Source organism: Vigna umbellata, chromosome 3 (genome assembly GCF_029865625.1).
Source record: "Vigna umbellata cultivar VRB3 chromosome 3, Vumbellata_1.0, whole genome shotgun sequence".
NCBI lineage: Eukaryota > Viridiplantae > Streptophyta > Magnoliopsida > Fabales > Fabaceae > Vigna > Vigna umbellata.
The window spans coordinates 48,123,011-48,148,885 of NC_142167.1; the positions used below are offsets into that span (position 1 = coordinate 48,123,011).

Sequence of the window (25,875 nt, forward strand, 5' to 3'; positions counted from 1 at the left end):
GAGTTCTTTCCAAAGAACCACTGCCGTCCACCAATCAAAAAGACCAAGCTGATGAACGGAGTTCCCATGAACCACTGTCAGTCTTGCCGGACGGTGAACGGAGAGTTCTTTCCGAAGAACCGCTACCGTCCGCGCCTTAAAAGTCCAAGTCAGATTGGGCGGGCGATTAACAAATAGATAACGCTATGTGTACTTTGTATAAAGATACGTCAGAAAAATTTAAAAGAAATTGAACAAATAAAAATTGTGTATTGATCGGCAAGAGCACCAAAACGTGCCAGCATTTACAAAAAAACGACCCGGCCAACATCTCGACAACCCAAGATGTTGGGCGGGCGGCCACATGAATACACGTTCCAAAAAGTTAAAAGTATAAAAAGAAAAAACCTAAGTATCCCTAACACAACCGTCGCTTTGTCAGCGTCAGCGTCCCCGGCCGCGACGACATCCCCTGACTCGACCCCTGGCTCGCCGCCATCAAGAGCATTGAGGTCCACCATGACACCATCAAAAACATCCTTCTCGATGTCAAATCCCAAGTCGAACGGTTCCTGGATACCGGCCAAAAGCGACGCTTGCCGGAGGGCTTTGTTAAAACCCTCCTCATGTTCAAAGACCACGGTCGCCTCGAGCTCGGCAATTTTCTCGTTAGCCTTGGCCAGATCATTGGTCAAAGCCCGGTTTGCCTTTTGGAGGCCGGCTTCAGAACCTTGGAGGCCAGAAACCTTGACCTTCAGCTGACTACACTCCCCAGCCATTCGTTCATGTTCGCCTCGGGCGACCGCCAGAAGGTCGTCGGCTTCAGCAGCCTCCTTCTTCGACTTTGCAAGATCGGCCTCCAGTTGCTCGATCTTCTTGTCGTATTCGTCCTGGTTCAGGAGTAGCTGCTCCATGGCGGATTGGAGGGAGGACGAGTTCTTTTTCTCGGCCAAGAGCTCAGCACGCACCTCCTCCACTCCGGGACGGTTGGCGAACTCCTTCAGGTACCATGCTAGGGAGGCCGCCCAAGTGGACATCTCCAGCATGGCGTTAGTTAGTTCCACCTCAGAAAGAGGTTCAATGAGCGCCCGCTGGGAGGAGCTCATGTGAAACTTTGTCCGCTCACTCATGCTAAAGGCCGGACTGAATATGCCGCCCGGCAACGGCACTGCGGGAACTTTGTCCTTCTCTTTCTCTTTGCCCTTGCGGGCTTTCTTCGACGCCGACCGCGACGACGAACCTTCCTTGTCCTTGCGGCCATTATCCTTCGTTTTGCGCACCAAAGGAGCAACAGAGGTAGTGGCCGCTTCGGACGAAGGATCGACCATAACGGCAGGAAGATCAAAGAGGGGATCCGGACCAGGCGTCCGGCCTCTTGCTGTGGAACTCCCAGCCTTCTCAACTTGGGGGGCTCTCGGTACCTGCGTTGCTGGCACCGGAGGCAAGCGGCCACCCGACGAAGATCGTCTGATAACCGAGGGACGGGGCGCATTCGGCGTGGTCTTCGGACGGGCCGAGGATGAGCTTGCTCCGGCTCGCTTTCGGGAAGCCATGAAGTTGGATTGACGGGGGGCAGGAGTCGTCATCAGCTCTGAAAGAAACAAAACAATTCAGAAACGTTAAGATCAGTATACTAGATACAAACAAACCCAATGTAACAATACCATATCGAACGCCTTTTGTCCACAATCCTTAAGACTAAGGCATTCTACCAAGCGACGGGCGGATATCCGACGGGGAGGGCATTGATGGTACGCACGGCCTCTAGGTCGGACAGATTTAATTCTCCCACAGAGGACGCCTTTATTCTACGGGGCTCCCTCGTCCAATAAAAAGGGAACAATGGGTTCCCTTCGCCGTCGTGGAATTCATGGCGGCCAGCGTCGTCAACGATTATTTTAAAATAATGATGCTTGAAATTTTTGAACGAATCGACGAAGGGGCGGAAGAGTGTCCTTTCTCGAACTGAAGTGAAGGACACCCATCCGCCGCCAGGAGGCGGACGGACTTCAAAATAGTGAAAAAAGACAGGAATCGTGGGTGTCACGCCCACGGCCAGACACATCGCCAAGAACGCTTGCACGACCGCCCAAGAATTAGGATGCAGCTACGCGGGAGCCACGTTAACCTCCCGGAGGACGACCATTTGGAACTTGGTGAAGGGCACCCGGATAAAGAGACTAGTGAAGAAGTTCACGTAAGTGTAGAAGAAATCGTCTGGGCTCGACCTCTTCCCATAGAAGACCCTTTCATTTCTCATACTCACCCCCGCCCGGATCAGTCTTGAGTCTTCTATGTCCCAGACGATATGAATACGGTTGACCCTCCACTCCAAGTCCTTGCGGGAACCGTATGCGGAAGCATACAGTCCGGGAACGTGGGGAGCCCAGTCAGATACCACAATCCCGTGACCGTCCGGCTCGAAAGGAGAACCGTCTACACGGATGCCACCCTTAAGCAGGAACATAGGCACACCATGAAATATCCTATCGCCCGCCGTATCCGGCGCTGCTGACTCGACCGCCTCATCCAGGAAGCGAGAAGAAATCGAACTTCGAGAGTCGCCGCCACTCCCTGCCGACCCCCCGCGGACTCCGCCCAACAACTCAGAACCAGACTCAGAGACAACGGCCATTTATTACCTGAGGGAAAAAGAATTTTGAATCTTGAATAAAACGGACAGAAGTGAAAATGACACCGTTCCCATCCACTATTTATAGAAAAATCTGGTAACCGTTGAGCGCATCCGTGCCGTTCAAATCCAATGCGACCAACGCCCCAGATCTTAAGTCGCTTCCCCTTCCGCCAATATGGACGCACCACGTGTTTTCCCGCCAAGGTCCAAACTCAAAAAGCCCACCAGATCCGGCCCAATTACGGACCGCTAGCCCACGCCACACCGCACTAAGTCCTACGTACACTACGTGTACTAGGGCTTGGGAGGCTTGTGTACCAGCAGGGACCGGACGCCGTACGTGTCGTGAATCACCAAATTGACCGGCCGCCCACATCTGCATGAGGGACCCGGGAAATTACCCTTCTACCTGTGGTTGGGAAGGGTTAGGTATGGAACGGCGGACGCCCTCATGCCCATGATCATGCAACCGTACCACTTGACACTTGGGGACGGCGGACGCCCTCAAATCCTACGGACAATTTCACTCTCTCTTACAGAACCTCTACCGGAAAATTCAAATGCAGAAGGAGAACAGAGCTGCTTAGAATCTCTCTTTGGAGGACAGGGTGCTTCAACCTCGTGAAAACTTGAAAGTATGGCTGTCTTGCAAGACAAAAGAAATTGGCATGTGTTCATCAGTCATATATTTTGATGCTGGAGATGAAAAAATTGAAAGGGTGGTTTTCCTCTTAGTTGAAGACAAAATCTCCAAGTCTTTGGCTTCTAAAAGGCCCTATTCAAGAGCAAAGAAAAAGGACAAATTTGTTGTGGATACTTATGTTCCAGGTTCACGTCCTGCAGCGAAGCCAACTCGAAGATACATAAATAGGCTTCCGATATATCAGATTCCCATGGACATGAGAGAGTTGCTTGAGAATAATCAGATCCCTCAAGTTGTTGAAGAAGGTCTTACTAGAATGACTTATTCATCTTATTTCAAAACATTAATAATAATGGAAGAGATCCAGTTGGAGGTAATCTTATTTTCTATACTTTAAGTTGCTATAATATGAATTGCAATATCCAAGCGAATGAAGACAAGTTCAGCAATGAGGACAAGATGTTGTATTGATTTGCATGATTATAATTGTGAAACGATTTCTATAACCATGTGTATGATCTTTGGAGAAATCTAACGTGCTGTTTATTTTGAGGAAATGATTGCATTACATTTGGCAGCTTAATGAGATAATATTTTAAAAATTAATCAATCATTTTCCAGAATTCAATTATTTGTATACAAGCAACTTGTCTAAATAGGGGAATTCTGTTATTCATTAATTTTGTACATCTTTTATTTTTCAGTCCTAAATATATAATTATCAAATTTACTTTCCATTATTTTACAAATGTATTTATCATTTACAGTTAACACTCTTCTCTCTATAAAATTGTATGTGAATTTCTCCAGGGCTTTATCCACCGAGTTGAAGCTGATGAAATTTATTTGAAGTTTGATCCTGAATTTCACTTTTACCACAAGGACGAAGATACATATGATGTTCACTTCACCTATAACAGGATCAATATGAGAAGGCTATATCAAGCAGCTGAGGCAGCACAAAACTTGGGTACCGACATCCTCTTTCCATCTACATCAATAAAGAGACACATTAAAACTGCTGCTCTAGTACCCATATCTGGTACTTTTAACGAGGAGCAAATTTGTTCAATCAAAATGATTCTTGGTTGCAAAGGTGCACCACCTTATTTGATTCATGGACCCCCTGGTACGGGAAAGACAAGGACAATAGTAGAAGCAATCCTGCAGCTCTACAAATATCACAAGAATGCTCGGATTCTTGTGTGTGCACCCTCAAATAGTGCAGCAGACTACATACTGGAGAGACTCCTTACTCAACAGGACATTGAGTTGCGAGAAAATGAAATATTCAGGCTCAATGCATCTACTAGGCCATACGAAGATGTTAAACCTGAAATTATCCGCTTCTGCTTCTTTGATGATATGGTATTTAAGTGTCCCCCAGTGAACGCCCTCAGTTATTATAAGATCATAATATCCACATATATGAGTGCGTCTCTTCTTTATGCTGAAGATCTTTCTCGTGGTCACTTTTCCCATATTTTTTTGGACGAGGCTGGCCAAGCTTCTGAACCTGAAACCTTGATCCCTGTATCCCACCTCTGCACAATGAAAACTGTTGTTGTTCTGGCTGGAGACCAATTGCAATTGGGTCCAGTAATGTATTCCAAGAAAGCAGATGAGTTTGGTTTGGGGGTTTCATATATGGAACGATTGTCTCAACTCCCGCTATATGCCAGTGGAGATACTAATTATGTAACACGATTGATTCGGAACTATCGATGTCACCCAGCAATATTGCATCTTCCTTCAAAGTTGTTCTATTGTGGGGAATTGCTTGCTTGTAGAGATTCCACAACTTTCCTGACGATGGGGGAGTTGCTACCTAATAAGGAATTTCCTATTCTTTTCTATGGCATCCAAGGATGCGATGAAAGAGAAGGAAATAACCCATCGTGGTTTAACCGCATTGAAGTCAGTAAGGTTATAGAACTTGTCAGTAGACTGATTGCAGGAGGGAACATAAAGGAGAAAAACATTGGCATAATAACTCCATATAGGCAACAAGTGTCAAAAATAAAACAGACACTTGAAAATCTAGATATGCCTGACATCAAAGTGTGTAGTGTCGAGCAATTCCAAGGACAAGAGATGGAGGTTATTATCATATCAACAGTTCGATCAACTATCAAACATAACGAGTTTGACAGAGTCCACTGTCTTGGCTTTTTGAGCAATTATAGAAGGTTTAACGTGGCTATAACTCGTGCTATATCATTGCTGGTTATAATTGGGAATCCGCATATAATCTGCAAGGTAATTTCCTTTCACCCAACAAATTGTGACTCTTAATTATCCATAAGAAGAAAAAAATTGGATGATCCCAAAGGAACCCAACTACCAAAGCTCTCTAGTATAGCCAAAAAGTTAAGTGAGTAAAAAAACGACTTATGTGGTACTTCTACTTCCATCATTCACTTCATTAATTGTTCAGTTGTGATTCGAAAGTGAAAAAATTAAGTCATACTGAAGTTGTGATTCAAAAATTAAAAAAATTCTAACGAACAATAACTGAAGTTGTGATTCAAAAATTAAAAAAAGAAGTGAAAAAAAAAATCACAAATAACTGAAGTTGTGATTCGAAAGTGACTTCATATAAAACAAATAAAGTCGTGCTGGGGAAGACGATGGCTCCTTCATTTTAAAGTCATACTACGTAACTTTTTCATGATCTATCCATTTCCATAAAATCTCAACAAAGTTACACCATTTTCGTTAATAAACCAAAGTCTCAAACGTGAAATTCATGTAATAAACAAAGAAAAACATGCATGCAAACGAAATTGGGATTAGAAACAAGATCTGTGAAGGGTGGAAAGTGTTATAATATTGCATGCATGAATAACAAGAACATTCTGTATTGAAATTGGACTGTAGCAACATGGAGAATATTATTCAACAATTTATCCTATGATTTTGAAAACAACGATGAGAGTTAGAAAAGGTCACGTGTTGTGGAGTGTAGAGAAGATGGCCAAGAATACTGAGAAAGTGAAGAGTGGAATGAGGGTTGAAGAAGAAGAGTGTCTATGAGAAACCGTTCCTGCTCCACCGTTTAAAACTGGTGAACTTCTCCCAGAAGATTCTCCTTCATCGCCGGACCCTGACTTTCCCCTTCCTCCCCCTCTTCCTCCCCCTCCACCTCCCCCTCCTCCTCCTCTTCCTCCTGCTCCTACATGAATATTGTTAAAGATAATAATAATAACGACGTGGTTCTTGTTTAGATATATCATGTCTTTGAAAGCAGTTAACAACAGAAGAAAATGAAAGACTCACTGACAGAAGTTCCCCCAGTTTGATTCGATGCGGTGGTGAGAGGAGGCAGAGCAGAAGAATCTGTGAAAGAAAAGGAAGAAGAATGGCATGCAAAGAAGTTAACGTGGGATTGTGAAGAAAGAAAGGGAAAGAGAAAGAAAGAAAGAAGAAAGAAAGTACTTGAAGGGCAAAGAGAGGGAAAAGAGGTTGAGAATGGAGACGGACAAAGGGAAGAGAGGGAGAAGAGTCTTGTCGTGTTGAGAGGGAAGCCAAGGATCAGAGGGTCGCCGACAACGTAGCAGAGGCAAACCGATTCTACCGCCCTTGAGAACGCCATGCAGCACTTCTCCGAAGGACTTTCTGTCAGGTTATTCGGCGGATACGACACGTATGCCAGACATCCTGAAAACGCTATTAGATCCTCCCTGCATCCCTCCGCCATCGCCGCCGCCGCTGCCGCTGCGGAGCTCACCAACACCACCAGCACCAACGCTGACGCTGCTGCATTATTCATCACCATCGATACCACTTCTGCTTTCATTCACCACTTCAACTCAATGTTGCACATTCACGTCTCTTTCACCCTTTAATATTTTCTGTTGTCATCAATACATCCTAATATCAAAAGAACGGAAAATAATTATGATAAATATTCTTGTGAATTTACCTAATAAATATAATTATAACACAACAATAAATTACACCAAAATAAATATTCTTATGAATATAGTACACTACAAATACCATCGAATATAAGAAGTGATCCACATGTATAAAAATAATGGATTAAATAGTGAATATTTGGCCAATTAACTCAATCAATTACAATTATATATTTTTTATCCACTTCTCATTATAAATATAATTTATCATGAGAAAGATTATTCACTTAATCTTATATATTCACTTTTATTTTTTTTATATATCTTGTGTTCTTATTCACTTACAAATATTGAATCCTTTTTTGAGTGTTTTAGTAGTGCTTGATTGCATTATTTCATGAAAGAAGAAGAATACAGACGATCTGACTACACAAAGTTAGAGACGACTTGGCTAAATGTAACGGTAGCCTTCTTGAACGAAGATGAATAAAGTCTTAATTTGTAGCTACAATGATATGAGATGAGATTGGAAAGTATGAAAGGATAACACATTTTAGTGGAAAAAAAATGGTTTAATGTCTCAATAGGTCCCTATTTTCGTCCCAAATTTGAAATAGGTCCCTGTTATATTTGAAGTCTTAATTAGATCCTTATTTTTGTTAATTTGATGCAAATAAAACCTTTCCGTCAATTTCATAAAACGGCGTTAAGGAGTGCGTGATGTGGCGTGTGTGAATCCAATTTTTTAATACTCAGATATTTTGAATGAAGTAAATATAGTATAATCCATGCTGAAATTAATTAAACAGAGGGCAAATTTGGAAAAACTTAATGTTTTGTTTGCTGAAACATCTCTGGAAGGGAGAAATCAAAATCAAGTGTAGACCCCTTTAATTGACAAATGTAATTGAGATTGGGGAAAAAATTAGGGGTAGGGTTCGAGTGAGGAACAAATTAGCTTTGGAAGTTGGAAGAAGGCTTTCCTGCCTGCACCGCGAATTGGATTCTGTGTGTTTTTTATTCACAGGTTGATGGAGACGAAGGAGAAAGTGGCAGTGCGATGGTGGTCGAGGTGATTTAGGCTTCAACAGCGGCGACGATAATGCTTGGTGATGGTAGAGAAGATTCTGGGTTGGTTTCTGGTAGTGCGCCTCTTGTGGTTTTCTGCTTGCAGGTTGACGATGAAGACGTGAGGGAGAACCCCTGCATGCCGCTTCCAACTACTTCTTCTTCACCGACGAACCTTGCCGCTTTAGCTCGAACAAAGATCGCGATTTTTCTTCCCTCACGCGAACCCTAATAATAAAAACCCCCAATTTGTTTCCCCAATCTCAGTTGCATTCCTCAATTAAAACGTCTTAGATAGAACATGTTGAACGTGAATTCTGCATTTGATTCTCCCTTGGGCATCCACTCGAACAGCATCCACTCTTTCCCAACTCTGAGACGACACGAGTCCTAGAATAGAAAAATCTCCAACTTGATTTTGATTTCTCCCTTCCAGAGATGTTTCAGCAAACAAAACATTATGTTTTTCCAAATTTGCCCTCTGTTTAATTAATTTCAGCATGGATTATACTATATTTACTTCATTCAAAATATCTGAGTATTAAAAAATTGCATTCACACGCCACGTCACGCACTGCTTAACGCCGTTTTCTGAAATTGACGGAAAGGATTTATTTGCATCAAATTAACAAAAATAAGGATCTAATTAAGACTTCAAATATAACAGGGACCTATTTCAAATTTGAGACGAAAATAGGGACCTATTGAGACATTAAACCGTATCTATTTTATCCTCTATTTGCTTCTAGCTTTCTTCAACACTTTATTTATATTTCTTTTCGGACGATCTCCATAGGAAAAGTCTCAACTTGTTATTAGATTTTAATTTAGTATCAATTTCATTTCCAAATTATTTATCTGCATCATAGTTTATATAATTAACTTGTGGTATGAAAATTTGTACGAAAAAAGAAAAATAAAAAAAAGGAAATTATAGTAACTTGAACATACATAATTATCAGAAATTGTGTATCATATAATTAACTAAAACCTTTAATAAGAATGCCAGATAGCTTAACTAAGTGCATGGAGAACTCAAATGTCAAACAAAAAATTCGAAGAATTTAATTAAGTGCATGAAGAACTAAAATAACTCTGATAGACATACGTAGAATTCGGTAAAGTACATGTAGAAGTCAAATAACTTGTATTCATAGAGCTATGTAAGGATTGAATAATGGTTAAAATGATGGATTGAATATTGGTTAAGATCATGGAAATTAGCTCACTAAAGCTTATGCACGTATACTTAGACTGAAATTGATGTTGGATCAATAAGGTTGGTGCAACTGATGCATATAAAGGCTTGGTGTCGCTGACGCACATATATGGACTTGATGTAGTGTATTTGTAGTGTATGATCGCTTGGTCAGTTATTGACCGAATGGTCTACGACAGTAGCGCACTAGAGCTCGAATCAGTCAATCACTCAATCAGACTCTAGGGATGGTCGAACTATCATAAACATTTAAACACCTTAAGTATCACCAATAATCAAGTTTACAGGTAAAGTATGCTTATCATATATTGGACCATGATTAAGCCTATACTAATTATAAGCCTATCTTGAAATCTACAAATACAAATTTGAGGTAAGGAGGTAGATGATTGTATTTATTACGAATTTAAGATTTTACTGTGTTAACCAAATGGTCATAATATTGACTTGAGCATCAGAGTATTTTTGACAGGTACACCAATACAGCTTGGAGACAAAGTATTAAAGATTTAGGATAACTTTATAAGTGAGACTGAAACTGATGTTAAGAGGACTGGAGAAAAGTGTGAAGGAGTATTTTGATTGTGATTTCAAACCCCACATCCAAAACCGTATTTAATTATGGTCAAAAGTATCTTATGTAGGTCATAAACATATAGGATTTTTGGAAGTGAATCTTGTTTATAAATCAATAGTTACTGGACAGGTTTGAAAGGTGTTGCCAAGGTTTTTAGCATAGTTGGTGCATGTGCAGAATTGGATGGAAGCCGCTGGAGAATTGGTAGGTAAAGTTTAGATAAACATGGAAAGGCTATTAGATCGTGATGATTGTGTTAATCATGTTTTAAGGTTGCATGAGTGCAAAATTAAAAAGGGGTGTTGTTGTGTGTGTTCTTATGGGATAGTGACCCATAATTTTGTTATTGTTTTGTTTAAAATTGTGTTTAGTTTAGATTGCTTAAATTATTGTTCTTATATGTTATCTTATTATGAATTGAACACATAAAGTGGATTCAACACGAGTGTCTAAATTTACAGAATATAATTGATACTATAAAACTAAAAGCAATAATTAAGGAGGTAGAGTGAAAACGGTGCATCCACATGATATGTAGCGGAGGTTTCCGAAACCCTAATAATTAGCAATGATTTTGAAAACCTTAGTAAATAATAACGATTTTGAAAAACTTCAACAAATGATTCTGAAAACCTCCCAATAACAATGGTTAAACAAAAATCGTTAATAATTATTTATCAATGCTGTTTTTCTCAACAATTTTCATAACCACATAAAATATATTTACTAGAAATTAAAACCATCCATAATGTAAAAATTAACTCCTAATTAATAAAATTTGACTTTTGTTGTAATAAACACAAATTAAAATCATTACCTGTCATTAAACTCATTATATCAACTAGATGAAATCGAAGCCAAACTTTGCTTCTTGACAGAACTTTTGTAATCATATGAGAGGGGATATAATTTGTTCAGACCATCATCACTTTGTTGTTGGCGCAATAGACCCTAACCTAGTTTTGCACCTTTAATTCTGTAGCTAAATCCTACAACCATAAGTTTTTTTTTTTTTTTATGATAATATTAATAATCATTGTCTTTTTTAATCCATCTTTGTTAATATTATTTTCTAAATGTATAAAGATTTTTTAACTGATAACTATATTTTTTTTTCAGCTCGTCAATCAATATTATTTTTAGGTCAATATTATTTTTATAGATATAAATCATTTTGTTAACTTTATTAATGATATCAATTAAGACTTCTTAATATTAACAAAAATAAATCCTAGTTATATTTATTACCAGTTAACATTAAAAAATAAATCTAATAAACTAATAGTAACATGAATAATACAAATAACTCTTATAGACATTAAAAATAGGAAAATGATATATGTCTACGTGTTCTTTATAATCTTTCCCCAACGCGCATTACAGTACTGACAAAGTATCATTGGAATCAAAATCAATCAAGTTGAAGCAACGCATAACTTATTTTCAGAAAACTTGGGACAAAACATATAATAAGAGAAACAAAAATATAGCAAGTTTCGGTAGTTGGTGCAATTCTATCATGGCCGCTGCCAGAAGGGACGGAACATTGGCATGACAGCAAACTTCATGGTGCCATTGTTGCAATGGAAGCCATTTCTCTCACCGCAGGCAAAGTAATGAGGCTGCCATTTCTGCAACACAAACTTAAACCCCTCTCCTCCACCTTGCACCGGACTTGCCAACATCTTAGCCTTTTTTATGTCACACTTCAAGAAGCTCCCATAGCTTTTGAACATGTACACACTGTGTGGGAAACTGGTGGCATTTGGAGCATCATATTTGAACACTGCATAACAAATTCAATCAATTCATGTTCATTCGTTAGCATATTTCAATGATCAGCTTGACACACAAAATGAGTTAGGATAACATAACGCAGAAGAGTTTGGATTTTCATATGTTAGAAATGGTTTAGTGGGAAAGTGACCTAGAGTATCATTGAGGTAGAAAGGGGCGCTCTTGATGGCCCAATCATTGTAGTTGTAGCCAAAGTGCCAATGCTCAGAACCACCGACAAGAATCTGGGATGCTTGTTGCTGTGTTTTGTTTTGATGATGATTCCCAAATCTGGACCACCAATCGGTGTAGTTGAAAGCAGGGAACCAATCCTTGTTGGCCATGCTCACTGAAAACATCGAAGCACTCATTATAACTATTATCATCACTGCATCTCTAAACTTCACACCCATTTTGGCTAAACAAAACAAGGGAATTAATGTAGTGAATGTGAAGTCTGATTAGGTTTTTGTTGTTGAGAGAATGGTTGGAGTTAAAGGACATTTATATAGGGAGAGAGGAGGAAGAAAAAGAGTGAATCGTGTATTATGTATTTGACTCCAATGTCAAATGGTAGTGAAAAATGGCCAAATCAACTTTATAGTTATTTGTTGGTGGGTATACTGCAATTAAACATGATAGTTGAAAGTATGTTGTGTTTTCATTGGCTTTTATAACTTTTCTTCTTCCACACTTGACCTCTTTTCATGGAACATGAGTTTGACTTTGAGTATAGAGGAAAATGGGAATTAATTGATAGGTTTGACATTTATTTTGAACTTTGATCGTAAGAGATGAACTGAAAGTTCGTAATATTTTTTTACCATAGTTAATCCTTTTTTAAAAACTCTCTTCAGTTGAAATACAATAAAATAAATTGAAATTACATATATTTTTATTTGTATTTTTCAAATTACAAATAATACCTAGTTAAAGAATTTTTCTTAAGTCTATAAAAAGATGGGTATGAGGTAAACTTGAAGACAAATGTGATTTATTGAATGTAATAAAACTCATTCCCCTCTTAAATTTTTTACATTAAATAGTTTTGTAAAGGAACAATCTTAACTTCATGGCTTGCATTAATATTTTCCATGTAACACCTTTATTTTATATTAATCATTAAAAAAAAATTGTGTATTATTAACTAACATAATTTATCGATAATAGAAAAATCATTAATAATATAATTTTTTATGAATGAATTATCAACTATAAAATTTTTTATGAATGAATTATCAATTATAAAATTTTTTATGAATGAATTATCAATTATAAAATTTTTTATTAGTAAATTAGTCGTCGATAAATTTTATCGATAGATCACGAAATTTGTAGTTAGTTACAAATGACTACAAATCTATCGTTAAATATCTGTCGATACATATATGATAATTATTGACAAATTTTGACTATTAATGAAATTTGTTAGTAAAAATTGAGATTAAGTGTTCTTCTTTCTCTTTATCTTTCTTTTTTTTTCTTGTTTTTTCTTTTTCTTCATTCTCTTCTCCTCATCACACCTTCACTACTGTCATCGTCACCGCTACGTCAACTATCAAAACCTCTGACTCATCATCTTCTTCTTTCTTCTTTTACTATTTTTCATTATCTTCTTATACCTCTTTCTCTTTCACCTTCTTTAACTGTGATAGCCACTATCATCAAACCTCTATAACACTATCAAACCCATCCTCCTCCTTCTCCTTTTCCATCTCCATCTCCACCCCCTCATTCTCTTTATCTTCTTCTCTTATTCTTTTTCACATATATTTCTTCTTAATATATATATATAAAAAAATTCTATTATACTAAATAAGAAACTTATTATACAGTTTTGTCGATGAATTTTTAATGAAAAATTCATCAAAAATTAAAATTATAATTTACTAACAAAACAAACTGTCATATACAATATTAGCATAATTATTTGTCAATAATATAAAATCTAATTTATCGACGAATTTATTTGATAAATTTTACTGACAAAATCATTAATCATGAAAATTTTTGTTAATAATTTAAATTCTAAAATTCCTCAATAGTTTTAGATTTATCAATGAATTTGTTTCTATCAATAAAAATTCATAAATGATTAAGAAAATTCTTGTAGTAAATTAAACTTTTGTTTATACGTATTAAGAATAATAAAAAATTGTTTATGAAATATTTTACGAGTATTATTCTCTCATTAAATATGTTTTTATATGTTATAATATAAGTTATTGGTGTAGTTTATTTTGAATAAAATCAAATAATTAATATTTCGATGAAAACTAATATGTATATATATATATATATATATATATATATATATATATATATATATATATATATATATATATATATATATATATATATATATATATATATGATAGGAGTGGGTTGGTAGAAGTGGAAAGAAACAGAAATTTTTCATCGTATGTGCGTCAAAGTATAACAACAATATTATGACTAATTTATAATTGCAACATTAACCGAAAGCATATAATGTGGTAGGGCTTAGTCCTCAAATTAATTTTTATACCTTTGTGTAAAAGAGATACATGATGTAACAATGAGGGCTTGATGGCGTATTATTAGATAGGGAAATGGTATTTTATTGAATTTCACATTCACAGTGTTATATTCTAAGAATTTAATATTGTGTAATTTAATTTATTTAAAGTTTTTTCTATTCCAAATCTGCTCAAAACAAAACTGTTAGATTTGGAATAGAAAAAACTTTAAATAAATTAAATTACACAATATTAAATTCTTAGAATATAACTGTGAATGAAATTTGACTCAAATATAACATAAAGATAAATAGAAATAGTTATTACTCATACAGTCTGTCCTTGGACCTTTTCATTAAGGAATTGTTTGTATGTATAAATTAGATTAAAACAAATAAACAGAAATATAGATTTAATTTTATCTTTTGGAAAAAAATGAATGAAGTTAATGATAATACGGCATTCATACGTCATTATGAAATCACTGCTGAAGTAGTCAACTTGGCAAAGGTCATTCATACTAAGTATGAAACCATGGAAAAATTTGTGAACAATTATTCTAAATTTCTACACACTATAGTTTCCACTATATCTGCAACAGTAAAATCATACTATTACACATGATTTCGTGAGATGTTTTCTCTCAGTTCATATGATGAACAATTTCTTTTTGTATTCGGCTTCGTTTTAATTAAACACCTAAGTGTGCATTAAGCCCTAATATAACACAAAAACTTATATAAAAAGAGTCTAAGGCAGTATCTTTTAAGTAGATAAAGCTTGAAAAACCAAAGAGGGTCACATTCGAACCAAAGCCTCTTAAAGCTCATTATCGAAATATGTTTTTTTAATGCATAAATGAGTCCCGTAAATTATGCATTAACATAATTTTGTATACCCAAGAACGTAGAAAGAACTCTTAATATATTCATCTTGTTTCTTTTAAAAGTAATACCACACATACTAGGACAACCTTGAGCAATTACACCAGTGTTTACCTTTCTGGAATTTTTACTAGCCAATCTAACGAATTCTTTAATTTAGCATGCTGTCGTATTAAAATCAATGGAAGATTGAAATTTATAGTTTTCTCCTACGCTAAATCATCCAAGCCAATATAGTAATAGTTGCAACTAAGTCCAACCTGAGATTGATACCATTCTTTACCCAAAGTCTTAAGGCAATAAGTTAATGGGTCTTTTCACTTATAAACTATTCTACATTTCTATCCAATATGAAACTTAGACTCACACTTGGAATCCCAACACCCGTATCCAAATAAAGTTTCTAATCCATATGCCCACTTGCTGAAAAAGTTTCACAACTCATTTATAAACTTGAAAGCTATATGATAATAAACCCACAATCAAATAATTAGGCAACTAAATCGTATCCATCATGTTTGTTGACAAAAGAAGAAGAACCATCATGTTTGTTGACAAAAGAAGAAGAACATTTAGGGTGTTCATCCTAAACAGTTTATTTGAAGCACATCATTTCGTTAGACAAAACTTTAAAACAAGATTTATTTAAACAAGTCCTAACAAAACTATGTTAACATCGCAAAATAAGTTTAATAAAATGAGATTTATATATCTAGTTATATAATACAATTTAATTATATATTTGATCAATACTATTTCTTAATCATCATTTAGTTATTTTTTAATTTATTACATGAGGACACTAAGAAATTATGGAGGTACATGAAGAAAAAGGTAATTTAATTTAGTGGAGGTGAGGAAACATTTTCATTTCAGTCAACTAGTCTGTCCTGCCTCTTACCAGGCGGGTGGATCCAGGAGCATATGTACAGCCAGAGTCAAACACAGGTTCTGTGAAACAGGATAGGTGAGGCAAAAAAAGTTGACGACCAGAATTTGGGAAAAGACACAACTACTGTTCAGATTTCAGCTATTTATAATGTCTAATGTACCATGAAGTTGATTTGGCCATTTTGCACCATTATATGACATTGGAGTCAAATACATAATACACGATTCACTCTTTTTCTTCCTCCTCTCTCCCTATATAAATGTCCTTTAACTCCAACCATTCTCCCAACAACTAAAACCAAATCAGACTTCACATTCACCACATTAATTCCCTTGTTTTGTTTAGCCAAAATGGGTGTGAAGTTTAGAGATGCAGTGATGATAACAGTTATAATGAGTGCTTCGATGTTTTCAGTGAGCATGGCCAACAAGGATTGGTTCCCTGCTTTCAACTACACCGATTGGTGGTCCAGATTTGGGAATCATCATCAAAACAAAACACAGCAACAAGCATCCCAGATTCTTGTCGGTGGTTCTGAGCATTGGCACTTTGGCTACAACTACAATGATTGGGCCATCAAGAACGCCCCTTTCTACCTCAATGATACTCTAGGTCACTTTCCCACTAAACCATTTCTAACATATGAAAATCCAAACTCTTCTGCGTTATGTTATCCTAACTCATTTTGTGTGTCAAGCTGATCATTGAAATATGCTAACGAATGAACATGAATTGATTGAATTTGTTATGCAGTGTTCAAATATGATGCTCCAAATGCCACCAGTTTCCCACACAGTGTGTACATGTTCAAAAGCTATGGGAGCTTCTTGAAGTGTGACATAAAAAAGGCAAAGATGTTGGCAAGTCCGGTGCAAGGTGGAGGAGAGGGGTTTAAGTTTGTGTTGCAGAAATGGCAGCCTCATTACTTTGCCTGCGGTGAGAGAAATGGCTTCCATTGCAACAATGGCACCATGAAGTTTGCTGTCATGCCAATGTTTCGTCCCTTCTGGCAGCGCCCATGATAGAACTGCACTAACTATTGAAACTTGCTATATTTTTGTTTTTCTTATTATATGTTTTGTCCCAAAATAAATTACACTGTAGCTTCAGCTTGATTAATTTTGATCAGATTTCAATTATTGTAATGCACTTTGGTTAAAGATCATACATAAACAGCACATAAGGAGTTGTTTGTATGATAATATTAACAACAATTATATTTATTTATTATAATGATGACAATAACAGTAATAATAATTACATAATAAATTTTCTTCTTCCAATACTTATCTTAAGACACAGAGCTTTAAATGGTTCCGTTTGGTTGATGTGTGTCGCACCAGTGCCAAAAACACAATGGTTTTCCCCAAACCTAAACATCACCGTCGTTACTTTTCTGCAACCACTCTGTGTTCATCTTCTTCTTCTTCCAACGACGCTCTCGTTGGAGAGAGAGCGATCGTGTACCTTAAACGCCACCCTCAAATGCTCCCATCACTCTCTCCTCGTTTCACTCCCCAAGCCGCTTCCTACGTTTTACTCCACTCCCAATCCAACCGCGGCATTCTCCTCAAATTCCTCTCATGGGCCCAAGCCCAAGCCCAGGCCCAGGACCAGGCTCACACTTTCCTCACCCCCCACTGCAAGTGTCTCGCCATTCACATTCTCACCCGCTTCAAGCTCTACAACACTGCGCATTCCCTCGCCGCCACCCTCATCGACCACACTGCCGCCGACCTTTTCCGTCACCTTCACGACACCTACTACCTCTGCAACTCCTCTTCCGCCGCCACCGCAGCGGGTGCTTTCGACCTCGTTGTCAAATCCCTCTCCCGCCTCGACTTCCCCGACAAAGCCCTGGCAGTCCTCCGCCTCGCCACCCGCCATGGCTTTGCGCTCGCCGTCCTCTCCCACAATGCCATCCTCCATGCGCTCCTCCGCCGCCAGCATCACAAAAACTCCCTTCGCCAAGCCGAACAACTGTTCCGCGACATGATCCGCAACGGCGTGTCGCCGAACGTGTACACTTACAACATCATGATTCGCGGTGTGGTTGACCGGGGAGACTTGGAGAAGGGGTTCGGGTTCATGCGCGAGATGGAGAGGGAAGGGGTTTCGCCGACTGTGGTTACGTACAACACGCTGATCGACGCTTGCTGCAAGAGGAGGAGGGTGAAGGAGGCGATGGTGCTGCTGAGAGTGATGGCGGCGCGGGGCGTGGTTGCGAATTTGATTTCATACAACTCGGTGATCAATGGATTGTTTGGTGAGGGGAGAATTTGTGAGGTTGGGGAATTGGTTGAGGAGATGAGTGATAAAGGGTTTGTTCCTGATGAGGTCACTTATAATACTCTTGTCAATGGGTTTTGCAAGGAGGGGAATTTCCACCAGGGGTTTGTGCTGCTTTCGGAGATGGTTGAGAAGGGGTTGTCACCAAATGTTGTTACATACTCTACTTTGATCAACGTATGTGCAAGGCTGGGAATTTGAGTCGAGCGATGGAAATTTTAGATCAGATGCGTGTTAGGGGGCTGAGGCCGAATGAGAGGACTTACACAACCTTGATTGATGGGTTCTGCCGGAAAGGGTTGCTGAATGATGCTTATAGGGTCTTGAGTGAGATGATTGTTAGTGGATTTTCGCCGTCGGTTGTGACTTACAACGCGCTTGTGCATGGATATTGCTTTCTGGGGAGGGTGGAGGAGGCTGTGGGGATTTTGAAGGGGATGGTTGAGAGGGGGCTGTTTCCTGATGTTGTTAGTTATAGCACTGTTATAGCTGGGTTTTGCAGAGAGAGGGAGCTGGGGAAAGCCTTTCGAATGAAGGAGGAGATGGTTGAGAAGGGTGTTATGCCTGATGGGATTACATATTCCTCGCTCATAGAGGGTCTTTGTCTGCAGCACAAACTGGTGGAAGCTTTTGATTTGTTCCGAGAGATGCTGCAGATGGGTCTCCCGCCTGATGAGGTTACGTATACTAGTTTGATTAATGCTCACTGCGTTGAAGGTGAGTTGAGCAAGGCTCTTCGTTTGCACGATGAAATGATGCAGAGGGGTTTTTTGCCTGATGATGTTACCTACAGTGTGCTTATTAATGGACTTAATAAGAAGGCTAGGACGAAGGAGGCAAAGAGGCTTCTTCTGAAGTTGTTTTATGAGGAGTCTGTACCAAATCATGTAACATACAATACACTGATCGAAAACTGCAGTAATAATGAATTTAAGAGCGTGGTAGGTCTTGTGAAAGGATTCTGCATGAAGGGTTTGATGAATGAAGCGGATCAAGTTCTTAAGACAATGCTTCAGAGGAATCATAAGCCTAATGCAGCAATTCATAATTTGATAATACACGGACATTGTAGAAGTGGAAATGTTCACAAGGCATATAAGATGTATACGGAGTTGGAACATCATGGTTTTGTTTCTCATACAGTGACTGTAATTGCTCTCGTCAAGGCACTATCTAGGAAAGGGATGAATGATGAACTGAGTCAGGTTTTGCGAAATGTGTGGAGGAGTTGTAAGCTTAATGATGCTGAGGTAGCTAAAGTACTTGTTGAGGTTAACTTCAAAGAAGGTAACATGGACGCTGTTTTGAATGTGCTAACTGAAATGGCCAAGGATGGCCTGCTACCTAACGGTGGCATGCATTCATTTGCTCCGGGAAGTACCTAATGTCTTTCCTCTCGTGCACTGAACTGTGATTTGTGTGCTGAAATTAGAATGGATCCTTCTAGCTCACACCTAGCATGTTTGGCTTGGACTTACAATGTGAAAATGAAACCCTAGCTCCACAGTTATCAAAGCTCACCATCTTGGACAGGTAAACTATATCCTATCTGTTTTCTCAATCAAGTCCTAAACAAAATTTATTTGTGAGGTGTTTCATGCAATTGTGTATTATTTTTCGTTTTCAATGTCCTTCCCGCAACGTGTGAATTTTTTTACATCAAAAAGTCATTTCTTTGCTAATTACACTAAATATATCAAAATAATTCGTAATACAATTTCATTCTTATTCTTTCATGTGATTCAAACAACCAAATGTGGCCTTATTATTTTCTTTTTATAATTGTCAAGCATGAAGTATTCAAAAAAGGACATTGTTGTGTTTTTTCTTAGTGTGTATTTCAAATTACAGGTTCTTATAATCGCTGATTTACGTAATTTCAATTTGTTGGACTTTATTATTTTTTTCATGAATGGGTGCTGCTGAAGTCAAGAAAGCATAATCTGGGCTTGCTATGCCTTTTATTTTAGCATTCGAATTGTAAATTTGAATCTTAGATTCTTTGCAAAACCACATGAATAAAATGCTTTTAATTGTTTAACTCCATTTATCGGCCAGGTCATTAGAAATTTCATTCCTGTTTTTTTATATTAATGATTTAATGGTTCTCCAGCTTCCTCTCCTTTTTGATAGGTTGTGTTATTAGTGATAATAATTTGCAGTGAATGATATTTTTAATCTGATTTGTAATATATTTGTCTTTTACCAGAACCGAATTGGCGGTGATTGCTGATGTTCTTAAATTGTTGCGTTACGTTGTCACTAAACTAGAGACAAGGTTCTTTTTATTTGTTGCAGATCACTCAGTGGAGATGAAATCTCGTCTGCTACATATAATATAAACTAAGTGGTAAATCAAATGATATTCTCATGGAAGGAATCTTGGGCATCGGTAGGAATCTGTTAAACAACCATTGCCAAAGCCTTCTACAATGAAATCAGTCAAAACCATGGAGGTAAAAGTTTCTTTGCAAAGATAAGGGTAGTTTGGACCATGGTGAGGGTAGTGGCAGAGCTTATTTGCAAGAAAAGTTTCCAGACATCTTGAAAACTAGAAGGATGAATTTGCATAACGTTCAACTGGGGAGGACTATAATAAGGGAAAGTATCCTATCGGAAAGGCTTTTGCCGAAAAAGGAAATTTGATACAATTAATGTGGACCAACTAAATGCTTTGTGTGGAAGTCACGAGCGGTTTGTCAAGAGAATATATTTATTGTCGCAACTAGAGAAGAGTATTTACTGAATGTTCTTCAGGAAGAGAACACATACAAACACATAAATAGAATGTAAGAAATGGAAGAAGGCACAATCCGTTGAGATTTTCATCTGGCATATGTAAACAAGCTGTTCCAATACCAGATTTTATTTAATTCTCAAAAAGAGTCGTTGCTTACATTGGAAGCCTCAAATAGTGGGGAGCCTAAAATTATTCCCCATGATTTTTTCATTTATTTAACACTAATATTGGGAATAGATGTAAGTCATTTCTTTTTAGGTAAGGACAGAGACTGTTAGACTGATTTAGATGACAGTAGATTTCACGAAAGATTACGAGATATGTCCTTGTAGACTAAGCCTTGTAAAAGTTTACTAGAATCACATGCGTACAAACTCTGTACATTGGTTGAAAAACCTAATCAGAAGCTCAACCCGCACTTCTTTAGCCCTGATCAGATGCTGGAGAGGATTGGAAAGGTTGGATACAGGTTGCAATTGCCTAAAGCGAGTTCATTCAATTTTTCATTTCTCCTTGCTGAAGAAAGGGGCTACTTTCTCAACAGCAGGTGCAACCAGTTCCCTTGTGTTGTCAGACTCGTGCACATGAACTGCCAACCTAAACAGATTCTTGATACATGTCAAATTCAAACAGGAGATCTTGATTATTAGTCCGTGGGTATCATTTCCGCACTTCTGAACATAACTGGGAATCTGAAGCTAATATCCGAGCTTCCTTTCGTGGTTTTCACCTTTGATGTTAAGGTGATTATAGTGGGGGAAAACATAAATGGGAAGCAGGGGATGATAACCTTAGTTAAGGGGTTGTTGTAGTTAGAAGAGTTAAACTATGGACATAGCTCGGTGGAAAGAATAAAGGGAATTTGGAGTGGAAAGGGGACAGTAGTTGCAATTCAGGATAGAGAGGGAGAGCCCTGAATCTCTCAAATATTCAGGAATTTCATTTACTATTCTTGTATAGATTATTGTACCCATGCTAGGGACAGGATTGGGAAGTACGGTTCATTGATGAAGATTCATTATTTTGTTCACAGGCTGGTAGAACTATATCAAAATCACAGAAAGAATGTGGCTTATTGACTTCAAAAGGCAACACTTGAAATTGCATTTTTCATGTTGAGATAATTGATATATGTTCGTGAACAAATTCAGCCTTTCCAAAGGTAAAAATGTTGTAGTTTGCATGTATAATATATTCAGTTGTTAAATGGTTACATGAAAGATTTCGCGAATTACAATTTTAAACCTTACATAGCAACATCCTTTACACATAAATTTGATGTTTCTTAGCTTCAAGATCTCAAGCTTCTAAAATTTGGGGATGACAAAAATAATTAGGTGCGGTTTTGCAAATGGGAAGGACTTTGGGTGTGGGAAGAAAACAGGGAAGGGGGGAAGTTGTGATTCTCAAACTCTTTCACATTCCATTTCTTATGTCTGGGTTTTGTTTTCTCAAACTCAAATCACTCCTCCAGTGGATCTGCTTCTGAATTTGGTATATAGTTCCAGTATGATGTTATGTTTATTCGTGTATATGGAGAAGATGCCTGAGTTAAAATAACTTAAAAATGTTTTAATCTGTGAAAGGAAATACTGCCATGCATCTGACCTGTTGATTGATTGTAGGTGTTGGCGTAGATGTTTGACGTGAACATGTTTGCTCTGTTGATTTGTTGTTGCTTGTTTCATAAGCCATGCATATTGACTTTTATTTTCTTTGATACTTTGCTATCAGTAGATTTAAACATTGTAATCTTCTTTTTGCTATGAGTATATTTATGCTGTTTTATATATTTTGTTTTAGTTTTCTTGTTGATTGTTATGTTAGCAAATTTGTATGTCACGTAAGTTTTTAGTTTTCCTTCCCTCTCCCAATTTCTTATTCCTTTCACCGTCCATTCAATAAAAGCACATTTCACCAATGCATTACAGTTGACAAATTATATTATTATTTAAATACGCGATCACAAATTAATTCTACAAAGATAAAATAACAGCTCTCCAAGATTTTTTCATTTAAATAATCAATATTTTAAGAATTAGGTTTTTTTCACTTTCATTTGGAATACTCTAAGTACACTCCAAGGATCTCTTAATTTTTCTTACTCTTCTGTTAACTTGTTTTTTGTACTTAGTTTTAGTTGAGCAGAAGACAAATCAAACAACTTGAAGGGTAAAGAGTGAAAACTTGTTTACAATCTTTGTCTTATATTCAATACATTTACATCAGTTTTAAACAACCATCACTACCAGTACCTTTTATTTTAAGATTCAATATATTTTTAATACTTGCAGTATCTAAAATATATTTTATGGTATTATATTCTTAAATTTTTATAATTTTTTAAACCTTACGATAACTATGGTTAGTTTAATGCTAAGAATAGAAAATATTAATGAATATATTTAAGATAATAAATGTAAGAGCTTAGAAAATAATATCTTAAAAGTGATAATATATTTTAAATAATAAAATTTGATTATTTTAATATTAAAAGTTTAAAGTATATATAGTTTCATTATTTAAAACTTTGTTATTTGTTTAAATGTATCGATTCCTTTAATTCATCCATTTCCAATCAATAGAGTTGAGTTGAGATATAAATTTTTTTGTTAGAAAAAAATGGTACATATTGGGTTGCCTCGTTTATATATATATATATATATATATATATATATATATATATATATATATATATATATATATATATATATATATATATATATATATATATATATATATATATATATATATATATATATATATATATATATAAAGATGAACTATCTTATGATGATCTTACAAATGACTTTATATAATGATTGATATATAATGGATGTAAGGTAAAGCTATGAACACATGATCGTTCTTGTGAAATAAGCAAACCTTTATTATCCAAATATTAACTTATTAAAGCAGTGGAGATGGTTGGACTCTCAACTGTATGTTTACAAAAATTTAAATTAGTGGAGTTCATTTTATCTTGCTTAATTAAAAGTAATGAGGTCTTCTAAGTTGAGAGATAGTGTTAATTTTCGAGTCTTTGAAAAAAACAATTGTTTGAGTCATCTTAATAAAATTATACTTGCTTTATTCATTGTTGGATTAAACTAAGTTTTTGTCAAAAAGATTATGAATATAATTCTTCATTTTTACTATTGTAATTGTCAATTTGCACTTGGATAAATCAATTTCGTATTATTGTTTTATTTTAAGTGTTTTTTCTGTTCTTCAAATTTAAAAGCATTATTGCTTAATTATAGAAGCTTTTTTTATGTATTTAATCTGATTTTCGTATAATATATTTGATTTTAATGAAGCTTGTTTTTGTCTTATATACATGAATTTTTAATTCTGACATTAAGGATTTTTTTTATAATTGTTGTCATTTTTTATTATTGTTGTTAATCATATCTTATAAGTTTGGAGAAATTATTTACTTATTTTAATATTTTAATGCTTTTTATTATTGTGATGTTGTTTTGCATCATCTGATTCTAATTATGCAACCTTAATTCTGACAAAATATTTTCTATGAATAAAAGATGGAAAATGTTTTTTTCTTTCTTTGTCTCCCTCCTATGTTTTGAAATTGTGTTTGTTTCTATTAAAACTTTGTTTTACATATCAAGGTACACTAAGTATGCTTATTAGTTATAACACCAACAACCCTTTTTTGCCTTACGGTATATAGATTTTATATGATTCATGCAAACATGGAAAATTTATGTTTTAGTCTTCAATTTTTTTATTCATTTAGATTTTTATAATTAAAAGTTTTGAAAATAGAACCTATAATAATTTACTAATACAAGTTAACTTATTTTACACACGGATATATTTATAAGTTAATTTTAATTTATGAAAAAAATAATTTATTTTAATTTTTCTCTCTTAAAAGTATTTAGGAAGCAAACATAGGCCTACATTCAATAACAACTTCATAACATATTCAACTAAACAAAACAAGAATAGAGATTGTAATATGTTTTATTTAAAGTGTTTCTTTTGTTTCTCTTTCTTTTTATACGTTAATAATACTGGAACGATTGAGAAATACTATATTAATCTATAATTACAAGTACTGATTTAGTCCTTAAATTATAAAAATGTTAATTCATTTACGACAATAGTTGTTTAATTTTCAAATATAATTACTAAACAATAATAGCTTCTTTTATTTTTGTGAAATTATAATGCATTGTAATAATCAAAAGATATCTAGTAGCAATACGTGAGATTGAAGGATTCTTTATTTTAGTTTTTGAAATAAGGATAGATATTAAAAATTTTAAACACTACTCATATGATATGAATAAGGGTAGCATGACATTGACATTTATTTGACACACCTAAGGATAAAATGATCTTAAAGTAACTTTTATAATTTTTTGAAAAGAAGAAAGTAAAAAGTAAAAAAGAATAACGTCAAATGTAAAAAATACGTGTCAAAATATTATTTTTCATATGTAATATATGATTGACTATAAGAAATTATTGATGTATTTACTCTTGGTTGGTTATTTTTTATCTAACTTTTTAAGCTTTATTGAATGTTTCCGATGGTATCCATGCTTGAAATAATTAGTGATGACATGTTCAAAAGAGAGTGAGTCAAAGACGTGTAATTGAAGTTAAAAAAGTAACAAAAGTATAACATGATAACTGAAAAGGCAGAGAGATTGGTGAAAATTTATGACTTTTGTAGAACTTCACAAGGCACAAGAAGTTAGTGCATATAGGTCTAAATGATTGAGTCAAATGAGTTATCATAATGGATTTCATTCATTCTTATAATTAATCATTTTTCAACAC

The 25,875-nt window shown here is 36.0% G+C and overlaps 3 protein-coding genes and 1 pseudogene across 3 annotated transcripts; 3 read left to right on the forward strand and 1 right to left on the reverse strand.

Moving 5' to 3' along the window:
* The first annotated feature begins 2,743 nt into the window (after nt 1-2,743).
* On the forward strand, nt 2,744-5,688 carry LOC148202797 (putative RNA helicase SDE3 pseudogene; annotated as a pseudogene).
* A 5,602-nt stretch (nt 5,689-11,290) lies between these two features.
* Nucleotides 11,291-12,217, reverse strand: LOC124837599 (uncharacterized). The gene is made up of 2 exons (XM_047313015.2): nt 11,909-12,217; nt 11,291-11,767 (listed from the first exon to the last, which is right to left on the reverse strand). The coding sequence occupies exons 1-2, from the start codon at nt 12,168-12,170 to the stop codon at nt 11,499-11,501; spliced, it is 531 nt and encodes a 176-aa protein (XP_047168971.2). The 5' UTR covers nt 12,171-12,217; the 3' UTR covers nt 11,291-11,498.
* Nucleotides 12,218-16,309: 4,092 nt separating this feature from the next.
* LOC148202798 (uncharacterized) lies at nt 16,310-17,134 on the forward strand. The gene is made up of 2 exons (XM_088110779.1): nt 16,310-16,643; nt 16,785-17,134. Exons 1-2 carry the CDS (start codon nt 16,382-16,384, stop codon nt 17,051-17,053), a joined length of 531 nt encoding a protein of 176 aa, XP_087966905.1. The 5' UTR covers nt 16,310-16,381; the 3' UTR covers nt 17,054-17,134.
* A 124-nt stretch (nt 17,135-17,258) lies between these two features.
* Nucleotides 17,259-22,273, forward strand: LOC148202799 (pentatricopeptide repeat-containing protein At5g39710-like). The gene is given in 3 exon segments (XM_088110778.1): nt 17,259-18,495; nt 18,498-19,853; nt 20,530-22,273. Coding segments are annotated over 2 exon segments (2,316 nt in total). The 5' UTR covers nt 17,259-17,387; the 3' UTR covers nt 19,706-19,853; nt 20,530-22,273.
* Nucleotides 22,274-25,875: the final 3,602 nt, after the last annotated feature.

Excerpts from the sequence above, each read along its gene's own strand:
- LOC124837599 (XM_047313015.2), bottom strand. The coding sequence starts at position 12,170 with ATGGGTGTGAAGTTTAGAGATGCAGTGATGATAATAGTTATAATGAGT. Across the intron at positions 11,768-11,908 it reads CTACCTCAATGATACTCTAG|TGTTCAAATATGATGCTCCA; the intron begins GTCACTTTCCCA and ends TTTGTTATGCAG.
- LOC148202798 (XM_088110779.1), top strand. The coding sequence starts at position 16,382 with ATGGGTGTGAAGTTTAGAGATGCAGTGATGATAACAGTTATAATGAGT. Across the intron at positions 16,644-16,784 it reads CTACCTCAATGATACTCTAG|TGTTCAAATATGATGCTCCA; the intron begins GTCACTTTCCCA and ends TTTGTTATGCAG.